General features: G+C 40.8%; 1 protein-coding gene across 1 annotated transcript in view; it reads left to right on the top strand.

The window, feature by feature from the left end:
- Positions 1 to 20,691, top strand: part of LOC140728086 (ATP-binding cassette sub-family B member 6-like) — a 225,474-nt gene that overhangs the window by 13,320 nt on the left and 191,463 nt on the right. Inside the window, exon 3 of the mRNA XM_073046274.1 lies at positions 9,688 to 9,825. Within this exon, the coding sequence (XP_072902375.1) occupies positions 9,688 to 9,825 (138 nt within the window). The remainder of the gene's footprint in view (positions 1 to 9,687; positions 9,826 to 20,691) is intronic.

The raw sequence follows: 20,691 nt of genomic DNA, 5'->3' as shown, positions 1-20,691 counted from the left end.
CCAATGGGCAAGCATACTGCCCGACTTTCCAACATATTAAGTGACTTAGTCTTGGTAGCTTTATGTGATAGAGAATTCCACAAGTTAATGAGCCTGAATAAAGAAAATTCTCATCTCAATCATTGTGTACTCTCTGATTATGTACTGACTTTCTTATTCACCTAGACTAATCATATCTTCCCTGAAGCCTCTCTATTTGTATGTAGGATGAACTGTTCTACAATAGATATTTGTCATCTCATCTGGCTTGTGACTTTGGTGCTGTTGGACTTGCAGATTTTTGAGAGTACTGGGTGTCATTGTTATTACTCTGCTACACATTTTAGTAAGATGTTACCAGGTGAGATCATAAATATTCTCGTGAACCTGGTGAGCCGAAGACTGCAGTAAATGAGCCTCTGAGATTAATTGAGCATAGAAAACAGGATCTCAGTGAACCTGACAAAGAACTATCAGAATTTCTGAAATGTGTCTCCTCATTTGCCATGATAAGGTCATTCTCAGAGTGGAGATGCAACTCCTCATCATATTCTGTCTAGGTAGCCTCCAACCTGATGGCATGTACATTGATTTCTCCTTCCAGTAATTTTTCCCCCTCCCCTTCCCTCTTCTATTCCCCACTCTAGCCTCTGACCTCTTCTCTTCACCTGTCTGTCACCTTCCCCTGGGCCTCTCCTCCTTCCCTTTCACCCATGGTCTACTCTGCTTTCTTGTCAGATTCCTTCTTCACTTCTTTACTTTCCCCACCCAGCTGCTTTCATCTATCACCTTCTAACTAGTCCTTCCTTCCCACTCCTGAAGAAAAGACTCGGCCCAAACCGTTGACTGTTCGTTCATTTCCATAGATGCTGCATTTTCTGTGAGTTGCTCAGAAACCTGAGTTTTACCATATTCCGTTACAGTAAGTCGTTATTTTTGGAGAATGAACTTTTATAAACAGGTAATTTAATATTGGCTCTAAATGGCTTCGGTTTGAATGTCATGTAAACAAGGGTGTAGCGAACTCATGATTTGGTGGGGGTCCAGTATTATTCCTGCAAGTTGTACAATCTTTTTGTTTCAAAGTTCAAAGTAAATTTATTATCAAAGTATGCATACTTTATACATCTTTGAGATTCCGTTTATTGTAGCACCCACAGGAAAGCAAAGAAATACAATATATCCCATGAATAAACCAAAGAACTACCCATAGTGGATCACTGTGACAAGTGAACCTGTGAAATGTCTTGAGCTCTTTTTCCAGAGATTACAGTCCTCTATAGGCTGACCAATATTTTCTTTGTAATACACCATTCCTCCTTGCACTTCTCTTGAAACAGGCAGGAGCATTCCTTTTGAAGATGTGGGTGCAGAAAATGACTTGATATGAGTCATGAGGACAATTTCTTCATTTTATCTCCTCTTTGAAATACACTTAGTGGCCACTTTATTAGGTACCACTGAGTATATGTTCATGCTCTTCTGCTGCTGTAACCAATCTACTTCAAGGTTTGATGTGCTGTACTTTTAGAGATGCTTTTCTGCACAGCACTGTTGCAATACCTGATTACTTGACTTATTGTCGTTTTCTTATTAGCACAAGACATTCTGGCTATTCTCCTCTGATGAGATGTTTCTACCATTCACTGGAATTTTGTTTTTTGCTTTTTGCACTATTCCCTGTAAACTCTAGAGACTGTTGTGTGTGAAAATCCCAGAAGATCCAGTTTAAAATGGTGCCGGTGAAGCTCTGCGACTACTGGCTGGTGGCCGCTGTTCTAAGTCAGGTTACTTGCATTAAAGATAATTTTTAGGTTACTAAAAGGACGTGTTTCCATTAATGGGAGAGTCATGGAGCCTAAGATCACGCCATTTGGCCTGTCTTGTCTGTGCTAAACTATTATTCTGCCTAGTCCCATTGACCTGCACCCAGACCTTAGCCCTCCATACTTCTCCCATCCATGTACCTATATAAATTTCTCTTAAACATTGCAATCAAACTCGCATCCACCACTTCCACTAGCACCTCATTCCACATTTTCACCACCCTCTGAGTGAACTAGTTCCCCCTCGTGTTCCCCTTAAACATTTCACCTTTCACCCTTAACCCATGACTTCTAGTTCTAGTCTCACTTAATCCCCAACTTTTGTTTCAGTAATGATTCAGCATTATTACAATTGTTTTAGCAACTCTGATGTAATCTTACTGTGGCATCCAAACGGCATTGCTGAGTCATTGTTGTACCTGAGTCATTGTCTCGGGTTGTAGCTTTTAGATGTCAAATTATTGTTATATATGTTAAATTATTGAGAAAGTTGAATATCTATTTGAAAAGCTGCTGAAAGAGCAAAGGAGTGAAGAGCTGAGATAAAGCGGGTAAGAATACAAGAAACAGAAATAGGAATTGGCAGTTCAGCCTCTGGACATGCTCTGCCATTCATAAGCTTCATTATTACTGGCATATGTCATGAAATTTGTAGCTTTTGGTAGCAATATACAATTTTTAAAAACTAAATTATAATAAGAAGTATACAAATAGGTCATTGTAAATTGTTCTGTGATTAGGCTCGGGTTAAATGGGTGGGTTGCCGGACAGTGGGGCTCGTTGGCCTGGAAGGGCCTGTTCACCCTGCATCTCTAAATAAACAAAGAAATAAATGAAATGAATAAAATAAATAGTGGAAGTAATAAGTGAGGTAATGTAGGTGGTTTCATTGTCCATTGTCCATTCAGAAATCTGGTGGAGAGGGGGAACATTGCTTGTGTGTCTCAGGCTCCTGTCCCCGCTCTCATGGTAGCAATGAGAAGAGGGCATTCCTTGGGTGATGGTGGGCCTTAATGATGGATGCTGCCTTCTTGAGGCATCGCCTTCTGAAGATGTCCTAGTAACCTAGGACCGAGATGTTCTAGTACCTTCTGTACCTAATAAACTGGCCACTGAGTGTATGTTCATACTCTTCTGCTGCTGTAGTCCATTTATTTCAAGATTTAATGTACATTTGGAGATACTCTTCTGCACACCACTATTGTAACATATGGTTATTTGACTTACTGTCACTTTTTTTGTCAGTTTAAACCAGTCTGGCCATTCTCTGACAAGATAGTTTTGCCATTAGAACTGCCGTTCACTGGATTTTTTTTTTGCTTTTTTTTCACCATTCCCTGTAAACTCTAGGGACTGTTGTGTGTGAAAATCCCAGAAGATCCAGATTAAGATGGTGCTGGTGAAGCTGTACGACTACTTGCTGGTGCCAAATTAAACAAAGAAAAAAAAGTCAATATTTTATTATTCACACTTTTTCTGGTACATGATTACTACGAACAATAGCGTGTAACTTCCCTGCCAGAATTGAGCTTAGAAACTGCCTGTAGGACCTGGCATTTTTGGAATGTGAACTGAAGTCTCGAAGGCGCAGGACAGTTGCGGCGTGTGTTAGTCCAGGCCAGAGAGCAGACAATAAGCCAATATATGGCCATTGCTGGAGCAGACGATGGCAAGTTTTTGTTTTGTGGCTGCCTGTAAGGAGGTGAATTTCAAGGTTGTATAAAGTATACATAATTTGACAAATGTACTTTTAACTTTGAGTTTGAGGTACTCAAACCACTTTATCTGTCACCGACAATTATTCCATGGTCAAACTCACTTAGATCACATTTCTTCCCTATTCTGATGTTTGGTCTGAACAACAACTGAACCTGTTGACAATGTCTGCGTGATTTTATGTATCGAGTTCCCACCACTGTTTACATACTTGCATTAACGAGTAGGTGTACCTAATAAAGTGGCCACTGAGGTTGTAGCTTGTAAGAAAGTAACATTCTTTTCCCGATGATAAAAAGCAAAACAGTGGATGATTAGACTAAAAATCTGGAGAAAATTAGATAATCAGAAAGCTAATGAAAAGAACAGTAACTGTAATCCAAAATTACAATAGATGGTATCTGAAATAAAATAAAATGATCTGAATAAATGTGGAAAATCTGCCCGAGTAATAAATAAAATGTCAAAGTAATAGTAGATTAATAAGCCAAAGGGTGGTGAATTTGTGGAATTTGTTGCCACAGGCAGCTGTGGAGCCCAGGTCATTAGGTGTATTTATGGCACGGATTAATAGGTCTTGATTGGGCGTGGCATCAAAGGTTACGGGAGGAAGGCCGGGAACTGGGGTTGAGGAGGAGATAGAAAAAAAAGGATCAGCCATGATTGAATGCCAGAGCAGACTTGATGGGCCAGATGGCCTAATTCTACTCCTGTATCTTATGGTCTAAATACATTAAATAAAATAATATTTTCTATGTTCTATAGTCAATCAGATCACTTATGTTAAAGATAATTTTTAGGTTACTGAAAAGGATGTGGAGAGGATGTTTCCATCAGTGGGAGAGTTATTAATTCATAGAACACTGCAGCATAGAATCACGCCCTTTGGCTTGTCTAGCCTCTGCCCAGCTATTAATCTGTCTAGTCCCATCAATCTGCATCTGTACCATACCCCTCCATACCTCTCCCATCCATGTACTTGTCCAAATTTCTCTTAAATGTTGCGATTGAACCCACATCTACCACTTCCGCTGGCAGCTTTCTTAGCCAACCTCAGTGGAAAAAGCCTGCTTGCAACGACCCTGTCTATACCCCTCATTGTATTGTATACCTCTAGCAAATTTCTTCAAATTCTTCTGTGTTCTGGGAAATAAAGTCCTAACCTATTGAACCTTTCCCTGTAACTCAGGTCCTCAAGTCCTGGCAATCCACTGACATCTTTCCTGTATGTAGGTGGCCAACATTGCACACAATACTCCAAATCACCAATATCTTACACAATTTCAACAATAGGTACCAACTCCTATACTCACAAATTTGATTTATGATGACCAATATGCCCAAAGCTCTCTTTACAACCCCAACTACCTGTGATGATAGTTTCAAGGAGCTATGGAATAGCATTCCCAGATCCCTCTGTTCTATAGCACTCCTCTGTGCCCTACCATTCAACATGTTAGCCCTATGCTGGTTTGTCTTTCCAAAGTGGATATTGGATCTGAGGGCACAGCCTCATAATAAAGGGATGTCTCTTTAAAACTGAGATGAGGGACAATTTCTTCAGTCAGAAGGTGGAGCTGTAAAATTCATTGCCACAGCCTGCTGTGGATGTCAAAACATTGGGTTCATTTCAGGCAGCAGTTGATAGTGAATTAGAGTTACAGGGAGAAGACAAAGGAAGGTGGTTCAGAAAATAAAAATCTGTCATCATTAAATGTTGGAGCAGACTTGGGGGACCAATAGCTTAATTATGCTTCTATATCTTATTTTCTTATGAAGTAGTAATGGTGCAGTCATTCAAACCAGTATGATGTGGGTTCTCTTTTGATGGGTGCTCGGGTGGCTGAGGGGCCTACCCAGGATCCACATATTCTGGTGCAGTGTGGGCAAGAATAAGTGGTGCTTGTGGTTGTTCGGTCTCTACTTTCACAACTGCCACTTGTTCTCCGCAGGATAGCAGAGGTCGTTCTCATGTAGTGCAGCCCCCTCCTGAACAGATTTCCTCTGGGTATACCTATTCAGTCTTCCCAGTTTTTTAGCTGTAATGTTGAATTTCTTAAGGCTGGTTTTGATGTTAAGTTAGAACGTAGAACATAGAATAGTACAGCACATTACAGGCCCTTCGGCCCACAATCCAGGAATATTGAGAATCCATTCCTGCCCTAGTGCCAGCCAAGTCTTCGTAATGGCCACTACATCATAATTCCATGTATGTATCCAAGCTCTCAGTTCATCACCTTTGTTCCTGATGCTGCTTGCATTGAAGTACACACACTTTAGCCCTTCTACCTTACTAACTTTATACCCTTTATTCTGCTGCTCTTTCCTCAAAGCCCGTCTATGTATTAGATCTGGCTTTACTCCATGCACTTCTTTCACTGCTCTATCGCTCCGGGTCCCATCCCCCTTGCAAATTTGAAGGGATTACTTTGCTTACTAGGGCTCGGTGACCTTGCTTTAACTGGGAGTAAACGATCTATTTGGGAGATGTGAGTTAGGCATTTGGATAACATTTATCCACTGGAGTTGGTGCTGCTTTATTGTGGTGGAGATGCTGTTCATGCTGGCAGCCTCCAGTGTGCTGGGGCTAGTGAGTCTGTCCTGACAACAATTGAAATAAAACAGATTTCTGTATTGGAAGGCTGCCTTGGGCTTGGGAGTATTTTTGGAGCGGGAGATAGGATGAGTAACTTCTGTGGAATGAGAAACAAAGTTACTTAGAATTACCTTGCATGTAAAAGCATACGTTTCAGGTGAAGGGGGTAATTTCAAAGGAGATTTTGGGGCAAGTTTTTTCCCACACACGGAGAATGGTGTAGGCAGAGGAAATTAGTTGGGTTGCCCATTTGATTACTAATTTAATGCTTTGGCACAACATTATGGGCTGAAAGGCCTATTCCTGTTCTGTACTGTTCTATGTTTTAATAATAACAACAACACAGCAATAACTTTATATAGCACCTTTCATACATTAAGGTTCAAGCTCAAAATACTTTACATAGATTGTAAAGATGAATAAATATAGTCATAAAAATATGAGACAAAGTTAAAAGCCTTAAGTAAAGACCAATGTTATATGGAGTACAATGTAATCATATATGCCAAATTATATAAATGTAATCAATATCAACAGGCATTAAGTAATCCGATAAGTATGTCAATTAAAAGAAAAATTAGGTTTTAAGAAATGTTTTGAAACATTCCACAGTACTAGCCTGACGTCAAAAGAGTATTCCAGATTTTTGCTGCATAAGAGTAAAATGACGCATCACCAGTTCTTGTGCTTGGCTCCAGGAACACTAAGCAAGCTAGTGTTCGTGGATCTAAGTTTATGATTTGCGATGTAAAGGGACAGAGACTCCAAAATGTGCGGATGAGCTAGATTTATTCAGAGCCTTGTATACAATTAAGAGCATTTTAAAATTGCCCTTCAAGGACACAGGCAGCCAGTGCAATGATGCCAAAACTGGTAAAAATGTGCTCAGATTACCCGACGTAGATTGGGAGATCACATCGCTGAGTACCTACTCTCTGCCAGAAAAAGCGGGATCTCCCTGTAGCCACCATTTCAATTCCACTTCCCATTCACATTCCAACATGTCAGTCCATGGCCTCCTCGATGAGGTCACACTCAGGTTGGAGGAGCAACTCTTTATATTCTGTCTGGTAGCCTCCAACCTGCTAGCATGAACATCGATTTTTCGAACCTGGTAATTGCCCTTCCTGCCCCCACCCCCCTTCACCATTCCTCATTCCTGTTTCCTTCTCTCATCTTAACTCCTTGCCAGCCCATCACCTCCCTCTGGCATTCCTCCCCCTTCCCTTTCTTCCGTGGTCTTCTATCCTCTCCTATCAGATTTCCCCCTCCTGCAGCCCTTTATCTCGTGGACCAAGCAACTTGCTGCAGTGGTGTCCCAGGTGAGTGAAGATGTTTATCCCAAGAGGGTGAACTTCCTCACCCTCTTGAGTGAAGAAGTTCCTCTTCAGGTTCCCCTTAAGATTTTCACTTTTTACCCTTAACCTTGTTCTAGCTGCATTTAACCTCAATGAAAAAAGCTTACTTGCATTTAGCCTGTCTAAATCCATCATAATTTTGTATACCTCCATCAAATCTCCCTTATTCTCCCATGTTCCAGGGAACCTTTTGTGTAGCTATAGTCCTCATCCAAGGAATCATTCTCAAATCTTTGCCGTACTGAATATCTAACGAGGATGTCATGAACGGAGCAAGCACAAAGAGCGAATGTATGAGATCATGAAAAGGCAACGTGACTTCATTGGACATGTGATTAGGAAAGAGGAGTTAGAATGCACGGTAATTATGGGAAAGACTGGAGGGAAGAAAGCGACAGACAGACAGACATACTTTATTAATCCTGAGGGAAATTGGGATCCCGTAAGGAAAGCAAAGACAAATGATGATGGAGACAGCAACCAGAGAACCGGAAATGAATACCAATGAATTGATCCACTTGACCCGAAACAGGAGTGTGTGGGCCATGGCAGTCAGAGCTCAAACTGGGCATGGCACCTGATGAGGATAATGACCATCTCCACTGCCCTTAAATCCTATAATGGTGTGAGCAGAATTGAGGGTTCTACTTCAGTTGAAGATGGACTAAGAGTTTTATAAAAATTAGGCAAAACTTCCCTGCTTTTAGACTCTATGCCTCTGTGGATAAAGCCTAAAGTTGTATACACCTTGTTAGCTGCTTCTCAACTTGCTTTGACAATTGTGAACAGCATCCTTGTCTATGTATCATAACTACACTCAGTGGCCACTTTATTAGGTACACTTGTACACCTCATTGATGCAAATATCTAATCAACCTATCATGTGGCAGCAACTCAGTACATAAAAGCTTGCAGACATGGTCAAGAGGTTCATTTGTTCAGATCTAACATCAGAATAGTGAAGAATGTGATCTAAGTGACTGACTGTGGCCTTTGACTTTGATTGTTGGTGCCAGAAGGGATGGTTTGATTATTTCAGAAACTGCTGATCTCCTGGGATTTTCATGCACAATGGTCTCCAGAGTTTACAGAGAAAGGAAAAACAAAAAAAAAAGCATCCAGTGAGTGAGTGGTAGTTCTGATGCTAAATATGCCTTGTCAGAGGAGAATGGCCAGACTGGTTCAAGCTGACAGGAAAACACCAGTAATTCAAATACAACAGTGGTGTGCAGAAGAACATCTCAATGCACAATGCATCAAACCTTGAAGTGGATGGCCCACAGCAGCAGAAGACCACGAACATTCACTCAGTGGCCAGTTTATTAGTGCAGGAGGTACCTACTAAAATGGCCACTGAGTGTATATGTGATGTGTATGACTGTATGTTCTGTGGTTTGCACCTTTACCCAGGAGGAGCACTGTTGCATTTTCCTGTATAAATATTATGGTTGACTGGCAATTGAACCTGAACTTGATTTTGATATTGCCTCTCTTCATTCTTCCTACCAAACTGCATCATTTTTTATTTTTGTTTAGAGATACAGTGTGGAACAGGTCTTTCAGGCCTAATGAGATGCACTGCCCAGCAACCCAATTATTTAACATTAACCTGATCACAGGACAACTTACTATGGCCAATTAACCTACTGACCCACCCATCTTTAAACATGGGAGGAAACCAGAGCACCTGGAGCAAATCAGAGGGTTTACTGGGAGGAACATACACATTCCTTACAGGTAACATCAGCATTCCACTCCAAACTCTGCCCGAAGATGTAATAGCATCGCACTAACTGCTATGTTGCCCTGGCACCCTGTATCTTGTCTTTCTCTGTGTTTGCTATTCTGCTAACCTGTTTGTATTCCACTGTAATTTATCAATGTCCTTCTTGTTGTTCGCAATCTAGTTGAATGCTGATGTTATCTGTAAGGAATTTCTTAACTCAACCCATAGGGACTCTACACCTTCCAATCCTATGTCATCTCTTTCCAATGATTTAATATTTCTTAAACACAGGGCCACAACACCCCCTCTGCCTACTAACCTATCTTTTCAATGTGCCGTATATCCTTGGACATTCAGCTCCCAATGGCAGCCGTCCTTTAGCCAAGTTTCAGAGATGGCCACAATGTATTGATGTCTGGTTCAGCTGCTGTTGACCATTCTGCTATTATATGATTATCACTACTTACCTTTATTTCTGTTTCCCAGGTACACTTTGGTCTGTGGATGGTGCGATACGTCTGTACGTTTCTGTTGTTTATCCTTGGGATAAAAGCCCCTGGTTTGCCTCCAAAACCCTACATGATGATCATTAATGAGGATGAACGAGATGTTGAATGCAGTGAGGTATGTGGATACTTCAAAGGGAGTATGGATCTGTTTCGCAGTTAGTCAAAACCTTGGAATAAAGCAATATGAGGAATAAAAACTGTCCGGATAACCAAAGGGAATCTTCCTCCACTTTCATTAGTCTGAAAAGATGGAATCAGAATCGGGTTTATTATCACTGAACTATGTTGGGAAATTTATTGCTTTGTGGTAGCATTAAGTACAAAGACAAAAATTACTACAATAAAGAAATAGTGCCAAAGATAAAATAACGAGGCGAGGTTCATGGACAGCTCAGAAATCTGATGATGGAGGGGAAGAAGGTATTCCTGAAGATTTGAGTGTGGTTTCAGGCTCTTGTACCACCTTCCTGAGTCTATAATCAATTCCTTGGTTTAATGTCTTGCTGGAGAGTTCAGAAGCTGTTTGTCACTACCAAATAATCGGTGTGTTGAGATGTGATGTGGATGAGCAGTATCAAGGTGTGACTGTAGAAGCAACTTTGAACTAGAAAACTCTCTTTGAAAATATCAATAACCACCTTTCTTCTAGGCTAACTACTGAAATACAAGGCATACAGAGTAGCAACCAGCTTTCAATCATTGACACCACACGTTCTGCCTGGGTAGTTTAAACCCAATGGTAAGAACATTAAATATTCTCCTTTCAGGTAAAGAACCTCCTGTGTTTTGATCTCCCACCTCCTCACCTCTTGTATTCCAATCCAAACTCCTGGTCTTTTTTATTCCACCCCCCCCCCCCCCAACCCCTCTTGGTTTCACTTTTCAATATAAATTTATCAAAGTAAGTACTACTATATATATCTGTATGAAATCCCTTGGCTGCGTAAGTCTAGTGAAGACCACCTCCAGCCCTGCCAAACTTGAGATTTTGAGGCACTCTCCCACCCCAAACTCCTATTTGTGTGGATGCTGTGTAATTTGCTACCCTGTTGTAAATTAGTGCCATGAAATAACAGACAGTACACTGCATACATTTAAAGGAATTTATATTTAAGAATCTTAACTAAAAGGTTAGTAAAGAATAACAAAAAGAAAAGGGCTCATTCTAATTCAACAGTCGAATGTGTACAAGTTGGAGTTCATCTTGAACTTCTCTGTCACTCATGAACTGGGCCCTCAGTCAGCGTGAACGCCCACACCATCTTCTGAATGTCGCTGAATGAGACCTTGAACAACAGGTCTCCCACCAGATCGTACGCTATGACCCATTCTCCCCAGTATCTTCTCTCTTCATCTCCCCCCGAACCAAAAGCCGAAGAACCAACCTTATTGTCCCTCACCAAAAAGAACCTCTGGCTAATTCGATGGCACACGTTCCACATCATCCCTTATCTTCAACAATAACCCAAACAGGCTGCTCTTACAGAACTGCTAAAATGAAATACATACAGCATAAAATGAAATGCCTACAGCATTACAGTAAAAGTAAGAACTAGGGCATTACACGTAACCAAATACTACCCTGAGCAAATTTGTGTAGATGTACTGTGGAGCACATTCTAGCTGATTGCATCACTGAACAGGATTGGAAAAAGCCACAGAAAGTTGCAAACTCAGCCGAGAGTCTCCATCATGGGCACTAGCCTCCCCAGCATCGAGAACATCTTCAATAGGCGATGCCTCAAAACGGTGGCATCCATCATTAAGGAATCCCATCACCCAGAACATGCCCTCTGCACATTGCTACCATCAAACAAGAGGTACAGGAGCCTGAAGGCACGTACTCAATGTTTCACGAGCAGCTTCTTCCCCTCCGCCATCAGATTTTTGAATGGACAATGAACCCAGGAATACTACCTCACATTTTTTTTTCCTTTTTATTGCTCTCTTTTTGCATTATTTTTTATTTGTTTATATATTTATTGCACGTTGTTTTTTTAAATAATGTATATTAACAAGTGCTGCTGATGTGAAACAACAAATTTCACGACATATGCCAGTGATTATTAAACCCGATTCTGATTCTGAGATTCATTTTCTTGTGGGCATTCACTAAGAAATACAATGGAATTGATGAAAACTACACAAAAGGATATAGAAACAATCAATGTGCAAAAGAAGACAAACTGCAAATACAAAAGAAACAAATAGCAATAATAATATTGAGAACTAGTTGTAGAGTCCTTGATAATGAGTCTGTAGGTTGTAGAATCAGTTCAGAGTTGAGATGAGTGAAGTTATCCACACTGGTTCAGGAGCCTGATAGTTGAAGGGTAGTAACTGTTCATGAACCTATTGGTGTGGGACCTGAGGTTCCTTCCCAATGGCATTAATAAGAAGCGTGCATGGTTGAGGACCCCACTGATGGATGCTGCTTTCTTGAAGCAGCATTCCTTGTAGATGCGCTCAGTGGTGGTGATAGGTTTACTTCACTTGTGACTGGATCTCCCCCTCCCTCATCTAATTCTGTCTGCCCTTCACCTCTTCTTTAATTGTCCCATTATCACCTTTGTAACCTTTATGTTCCTACATATCTTAATTTTCTCCACCTCTGCCATCCCCTTCTGGCTCCATCTGCCTCTCGTAGGACTCGTGGTCAAGCGAATGGGTTTGTGTGTTAAGGCCTGAACTATTTACTTGTTAAAGTTTTAAATGGTTGGATAGAAAGGTACAAATCCTAATTTATCAATCACACAAAAGTAGGCGATTTTTGTACATAGCAGACTGAAATACTGTAGATAAATATAGAACTGTAGTGAAAGAACAAAATACTGTTGTTCAATACAGATGGTTTGTAGGCCTTGGTAAGACTATAAAAGACGAGCAGAATTAGGTCATTCGGCACATTGAGTCTGCTCCATTATTTGATCATTTTCCCTCTCAACCCCATTCCCTTTCTTCCCCCTGTAACCTTACTAATCAAGAACCTATTAGCTTCCACTTTAAATATACTCAATGACTTGGCCTCCACAGCTATCTGTGGTAATGAATTCCACAGATTCACCCCTCTCTGACCAACAAAATTCCTCCTTATCTTTGTTCTAAAAGACCATGCTTGTATTCTGAGGATGCGCCCTCTGGTCCTGCTCTCCCGCTATAGGAAACATCCTCTTTACATCCTTTATATCTGGGCCTTTCACTGTTTGATAGGTTCCAATGAGCTCCTTCTCATTCCTCTGAACTCAGAATGCTGTTCCAAATCCGTCAAAAGCTCCTCATATATGAACCTTTTCATTCCTGGGTTCATTCTGGTAAATCTCAGTCCCTTCTCCACTGCCGGCAAATAAGGAGCTGGATACTGCTCACAATACTCCAAGTGCAGGCTGGCCAGTATCTTATAAAGCCTCAGCATTACATCCTTGCTTTTAGATTCTGTTCCTCTCAGAATGTATGCTAACATTGCATTTGCTTCGGTGTTGGTTTGTATGTTATCTAGAAACACAGCTTTAAACTTGCATCCTCTCAAACATTCAGGTTTCATAATTCCGTCAGTTACATTGTTAGACTTAATAACTCAACTTTAGGGATATCACTTACTGCAAGTATTTTCTAGGCTGCAATGACTCATGGCAACTCTATACAAAATACTACATCTTGAACATGTTATGTTGCATACATGGGACACGATCAGTTAAATTTCACCCGAAAAACGGGTTGTGGTGTTCTATACTTCTAGGTTTATACTGTACCACAGCACAGAAACAGGCCATTCAGCCTACCAAGTCCATGCCAAACTGTTGCCTGTATACTACTAAAACTCTCACACTCTGTTTGTCTGATTGTGACCTCCAGTTAGCGCAAACGGTGCATTACAGCAGCACTATTTTTGGCTAAATCGACTTAAAATGAGCTAACTTACAGAATGCAGGCAAAATTCAGGGTTATATATTCATATAAAATTGCTCACTCGCCAAAATCAACAGCCCCACTTTCACCCGAGAGCTGATGTCAGCCATGATGGAAACCGCGACGTGACACCACGACGCATGCGCACGGCCAGCCTCAGCAGCGACTCGCGATGCTCACAGCAGCGACAACAACCGGAGCAAAAGGGCAGAGCAGCTCCATTTCGAGCGCTCACATTCTGCTGATCACCATCAGCATGTGCAGGATTGGGACAGATCTAACTGCCACCCATCAATAAGAGATAATTAAATCTTATTGTAATGACGTACTTTGAGACACCCATCAAACCCTTTGCTGCGGTCAAAGGACAGTGGTGACTATATCACGTGCATTTAGGAGAGCACCAACCTCATCAAGAACAATCAGCATCCTGGAGGCTTTGGTGTTACTGCTTCGTATCTTCTATCCAGCATTAGGGTAAAAAAAAATGCCACGTGGAAAGAGAAGGGGGACATTACGGTCAAGAGATGACGCCAAACGTCGTCGGGAAGTGGCAAGGAAGGGAGAGAATAAGAATCGGTTGAGGCCAGAGCCATGCAACTCCAGGATCAAAGAGTCAGGACAAAAAAGATGAGAGAAGAAGAGACAGAGGAGGAGAGGCATGCATGTCTCCAAAATGACAACAACTGGCACAGGAGGAGGAGAGAGGAAGAGACAAAGGAGCTGAGAAATGCATGACTCCAAGATCAGAGACAAAGAATAAACAGCAGAAGAGGAGATGAGACAGCAGATGAAAGGACTGCACGTCTCCAGAATGACAACGAGGGGCACAAGGGTGGCAGATCCATGAGAAATGTTGCCATCAAAGTGTCCTGCGTTAAACGAGGAGGAGCTATATTTGCATTGCTACGTGTCGTCCTTCTTTAATAAACTGAGGTTTTCTTCTTCAATTCCCAAAGCAAAGCCATACCAGTAGCATTCAGGAAAATTTAATGCTCATTCTGGTCACATCAGACTGCACTACCCTTCTTTCAAAGGGTGCCCCAATGGGTCACCCCGTTGTCTAGTTCTTCCTAATCCCATTGACCTGCACATTGACCATAATCCTTCTTACCCCTTCCATACATGTACTTACCCGTACTTCTCATCAGTTTTGCAATTGAACCCGCATCCACCACTTCTGCTTTCTTTCAGCTTGTTGATCATTCTCACCACCCTCTGAGTGAAGTAGATCTCCCTTATGTTCCCCTTCAATATTTCACTCTTAACCTATGACCTCTATTTCTAGTCTCACTGAACCTCAGTGGAAAAAGCCTGCATGTATTTACCTTGTCTTTGGCCCTCAATTTTGTATACCTTTATCATATCTCCTCTCATTCTGCTATACTCCAGAGAATAAAATCCTAACCTATTCAACCTTTCCCTATAATTCAATTCCTAGCAACATCCTTGTAATTTTTTTCAGCTCTCCTTTCAATCCTAATGGGTTCTTTTCTGTTGGTAGGTGACTGGAACTGCACATACTGCTCCAAATTTGGCCTCACCAATGTCCTATACAACTTCAACATAACATCAGAATTTCTGTACATAGTACTCTGATTTATGAAGGCTATTGTGCCAAAAGCTCTCTTTACACCCCTACCTACCTGTGATGCCACTTTCATGGAATTATGGATCTGTACTCCTAGTTTCCACTGTTCTTTCACACTCCTTACTGCTCAACCATTCACTGTGTAGGACCTACCCATGTTGGTCCTACTGAAGTGCAACACCTCACTTGTCTGCATTAAATTCCATCTGCCATTTTTCAGCCCATTTTTCCAGCTGGTCCAGATCTCACTGCAAGCTTTGATAGCCTTCCTCACTGTCTCTATGCTCCCAATCTTGGTGTCATCCGCAAATGCTGATCCAGCTTACCACATTATCATCCAAATCATTAATATAAATGACAAACAGATGATGTGGACAATACAGATGACAAACAGGACCTTGTGAAGACATTGTTAGAGGTTTATACACAGTTTAGTTTTAGTTTTGTGCCTGTGCTAGTAGTCCAGGTTACAGAAGGTACCCAGTGATTGAGTTTTGTGTCAGATTTGAGCCCTTGATCTACAAACACCTTTCTCCTCACCAACCACAGGTTGTCTTGATGCATTGAAGGTGATGGTAAATTTAAACTGATGTCTGACTTTGAGAGGTTGGCTCTCGGGTTTGAGAATTAGTCCCTGTTTATCATGGGGACTAGTTGGTAAAGGACCATAAACACGAGAGGTTCTGCAGATGCTGGAAATCTTGAGCAAAACTCAAGTTCGAATTTCAATTCCAATGTCATCTGTAAGGGGTCTGTACATCCACACGGTGGAATGTGTGGATCTTCTCTGGGTTCTCTGGTTTCATAGAAACAAAGAAATCTGCAGCACATTACAGGCCTTTCAGCCCACAATGTTGTGCTGACCATGTAACCTACTCTAGAGACTACCTAGAATGTGCCTACCACATAGCCCTTCATTGGTATTGTCATTCTGCACTGTTATTGTTTTACCTTGTTCTGCCTCAGTGCACCGTGTGATGATCTGATGTGTATGGACAGTGTGCAAGATGAGCTCTTCATTGTATCTTGGTATGTGAGTCAAGAATAAACCAACACCAATATTTTTTCTGTATATTTTGTGCATATCTATGTTATGTTATAATTTCTTAATTTAAGTTTGTTAAATTACATTTGTTGTCATCTTGTAAAGTACTGTGCTGCTCCTGCAAAAAAAATATAATTTTCATGGCATATATACCATGGTTATCCAGTCCTAGTGTGTTTGTGTGTTGGTCTGTGTCTGTCTGTGTTTGTGCCTGTGGGTGTGTCTGTGAATGTGTATGTCTGTGTGTATATGTATGTGTCTGTGTGTTTCTGTTGTTCTCTGTGTGATGTAAGTGTGTATGTGGGTGTGCCTGTGTGTGCGTGTCTGTATGTGGTATATCTGCATGTTTGTGGGTGGATGTGTGTGTGTGTGTGTGTGTCTTGTATCTTTGGGTGTGTGTTTGTGTGTTGGTCTGTGGGTGTCTGTGTATGTCTCTGTCAGTATGCATGTGTGTGACGTGTGTGGTGTGTGTATGGGTGTGTGTCCTACAAGTCCAAAGAAGTACTGGTTAGTAGGTCATTGTAAACTGTCCCGTGATTAGGCTAGGGTTAATTGGGGTTTGCTGGGTGATGGGGCTCAAAGGGACAGAAGAGCTTATTCTGCACTGTATCTCTAAATTTAAAAAAAAAAGTAAAATTGCTGGCGGAACTCATCAGGTCAGGCAGCATCTATGGAGGGAAATAAACGATTGATGTTTTGGGTCAAGACCCTTCACCAGTCCTAATGAAAGGTCTTAACCCCAGATCACTGTTCATCTCCCTCCAAAGATGATGCCTAACATGCTGAGTTCCTCCAGCATTTTGTGTATGTTGGCAGAGGACCACTTTTACCTTGTAGATATTGTGAAAGGCCAATTTCCTCATGTGCTTCAGTGACTGAGTGGATGAAAGCTGGTAGCTCAGCCCTTGGGTGTTGCTAGGATCATCTTCACACCTGCAGCTCAATTACTAAGATTTGGATGACCTTGAGGTACACCAGGTGTGGTCTCACCATAAGACATAGTGGCAGAATTAGGCCATTTGGCCGTCGAGTTTGCTTGGCCATTCCTTGTTTATTATCCCCCTCATCCCCATTCTCTGGCCATCTCCCTGTAATCTTTGATGCCTTTACTAGTCAAGAGCCTATCAACCTCCGCTTTAAATATACCCACTGACTTGACTTCCATAGCCGCCTGGCAATGAATTCCATCGATTCACCACCCTCTAGCTAAAGAAATTCTCCTCATCTCTATTCTAAAGTGACATCCTTCTATTCTGAGGCTGTGCCCTCTGGTCCTAGACCCCCCCCCCCCCCCCAGAGGAAACATTCTCTTCATGTCCACTCTATCTAGGCCTTTCAATATTTGATAGGTTTCAATGAGATTCCACCCCCTCCCTATTCTCCTAAACTCCAACAAGTACAAGCCCAGAGCCATCAGAAGTGCTCCTCATACATTAACTCTTTCCTTCCTGGGATCATTCTGGTGATCCTCCCAATGCCTGCACATCTTTTCTTAGATAAGGGGCCCAAAATTGCTCACTATACTCCAAGTGCGATCTGACCAATGACTTACAAAGCTTCAGCATTACAGCTTTGCTTTGATATTCTGGTCCTCTTGAATTGAATCTTAACATTGAATTTTCTTTCTTACTACCAACACCAATGTGCTGTTTGTCGTAAGACTTCATCCCCTTACAAAAATAGACTTGCAGTCTGTTTGTCCTCCTAAGTATGTTACCTTTTGAATAATCTGATAAATTGACATTTACAGGTTTGCAAGAAAAGTATCTCGGTACAAGTGACATGTCCATTGACACTCCAGTTCCACTTTTGAAACTTAGAACAATTTGTTCTTTCAATTGCTTGCAAAACAAATTCTTTACCAGTTTGAACAGGGGCAGAAACGAACATTATTTTTCAATTTTGTCCCAAGTATTTGATTTATTTTAATAGTATTGAATGAGGGATAAACATTAAGATATTGGAGTGAGCCTCCCTGTTCATTTCCAGAGAATCTTTTGCAGAACAAGCCTCAATTCAACATTTCATTTAAACTCTCAGTGTAACTATGTGACTGTCATCCTGGATTATGGTTAAGTCTATGGAGTAAGGCTTGAAATTACAACATTCAGAGCATTACTTATTGAAACATGAGTGATGCTAAAATGTTAAAATGGTTTAATCAGATTTTTAAAAATCTGTTTAGTGATAGATAGTTTATTTGCTGAAACTTCTTGAACTGCTTCTGAGTATGGTAGCAAAGCTTATTAGCAAATAAAAAAGAAACAAGCTGCAGGTGCCGGAAATCTGAGAGTAAAAAGGAAATTACTCGAAGCACTCAGTGATTTAGAGAGTGTCTGCTGGCACCATTTAGATGGTTGCAAGAAGATGTGATGGCACAATAAGATACAGTGCCAGCAATCACCAATCGATGTTGGATTCCCTCTGCAGTCTATAAAGACCTTGTCTGCACTCCCTTTGACTGTGTGGATTTCCTCCGGGTGCTCCAGTTTCCTCCCACATTCCAAAGACTTAGGGTTATGTTTAGCATTAGTAAGTTAGTAATTGTGCAAACATATAGGGTGTCCCTAGGATAATACTCGTTGATTTGATTTGAAGCAAACGCCGCATTTCACTGTAAGTTTTGATGTGCATGTGGCAAATAAAGCTAATCTTTAATCTTTTTAATCAATGATGATCTCTGCTCAGAATTACCATGGAATGTGAGAAAATTGTTTAGAAGATTGCTGCCAGTTTGGGCTTACTCTCTCAGAAAGGTTTGCCATTCCTGCTCTGAACTGAGCCCTTTTCAAAATGAAAGTTTAAACGAAACAGTTTGGAAAAAGTCAAATGGTAAGGTTTGTTTTGTAACCGTTGAGACAGATTGTGGAATAGGGAGGGCTGCTGTTGGTCAGCCTTTCTTGTTACTTTTGCACCAAAAAATACAGTTTGCTTTTTAATTTATTTTCTCTTCTTCCTGACATTTAGTCTTTTAGCACAGGGAAAGCTGTGCTGCCTGAAGTCATTTCATAATGGAAGTGGACGAAAAGTTAAACAAGGGTAGGGTAGTGTAGCAGTTTGCGTAACCCTAATACAATGCCAGTGATCAGGGTTCAATTTCTGCTACTTTCGATAAAGAGTTTGCAAGTTCTCACTGTGGTCACATGGGTGAGTTTCCTCCCACATTCCAAAGATACTGTATTTGGGTTAGCTTTCATAAGTTGTGAGCACTGGAAGTGTGGAGACACTTGTGAGCTTCCCCAGCCTAGTTCTTGGAATGTGTTGGTACAAAATGCCACATTTCATTGTATGTTTGGATGGAAATGTGACAATAAAGCTAATCTGATCAAAGCATTCAGACTGAGGAAAGTTATAGAGATAGACTTCCAGGTACCAAGTGTGAGTATTCATTATCAAAATTCTAGCAAAAAGGGAAATTCCACCAGCTCTATCAAAAAACATGAATATGAGGAGACAAGACAAAGAAAACACTTTGAGTTTTGCACATAACCTAAGAAATAAATTGTCCAACATTGCAAGCATCTATCACTGTTTAGCAATGTCTAAATTCCTCTGCTCATCAAGACTTTCAAAATTCTTGCCTTTAATAGTGTATTGTCTCTTCACATTTTCAAAATTATATTTAATTCAGATTTCCGACAACTGTTGAGTTCTGTCTTTTAGTCCAATATGTTCTCTATTGATTTTCTTGCTCCTGGGCTTCCCTCATTCTATCACAAACAGCAACTTCCCTTCAACATTCAGTTTTTGAACCAAATGGCAAAACACTAATCTCTACACTTTGACAACTTTGCACTAAAATTAACTATTGTTGTTCTATTTGTAATTAAATTGTTTTGTAAATAAGTTTTTCATTGCCTCTGTACTTGTGCATTTGACAGTGAACCTTTGAAGCCTTTGAAATTGATCACCGGCCAGAATGCTGTCCATTCTTCAGAGTATTTCCAGCATGCCACTTTTGATAATCGTACAAAACCAAACTCACGGCAAGAGAATTTCTAAGAGAGCAAAGCTGACTAAGAGCAGAACTCTGCCTACTTTAAAATAAATGAGTTTACGAATAATTACAGCAAGGTAAATCTTTCTCATAGCTCAAGTGAGGCCTGCTTTTATAATACAGTAAGATTGTTAACAAAAACTGCTGTCTTCTAAAAATTAAAATAGTGAAGAGCCACCATACCAAGATGATTGAATTCCTTAACCCTCATATTTTTCCCTTTCATTACTTTCCTACATAGAGTTTAAACACCAAAATAAGATATTTTGCCCAATGGGAACCATGCTGGCATAGGTCTAACTTTAACTACCTCCATTTTTACTTTATTGAATCCTATATCAGGTTTTTTTTACTATTCTGATCGCTATCTAGCATACATTCCTCTCAATCATCGTTTATTATGGACAAAAATATTGGTGTTGAGACGGAGTTTTCACTCTTG

Source organism: Hemitrygon akajei, chromosome 5 (assembly GCF_048418815.1).
Source record: "Hemitrygon akajei chromosome 5, sHemAka1.3, whole genome shotgun sequence".
Classification (NCBI taxonomy): Eukaryota; Metazoa; Chordata; class Chondrichthyes; order Myliobatiformes; family Dasyatidae; genus Hemitrygon; species Hemitrygon akajei.
This window is presented reverse-complemented; position numbering and strand designations above follow the sequence as displayed.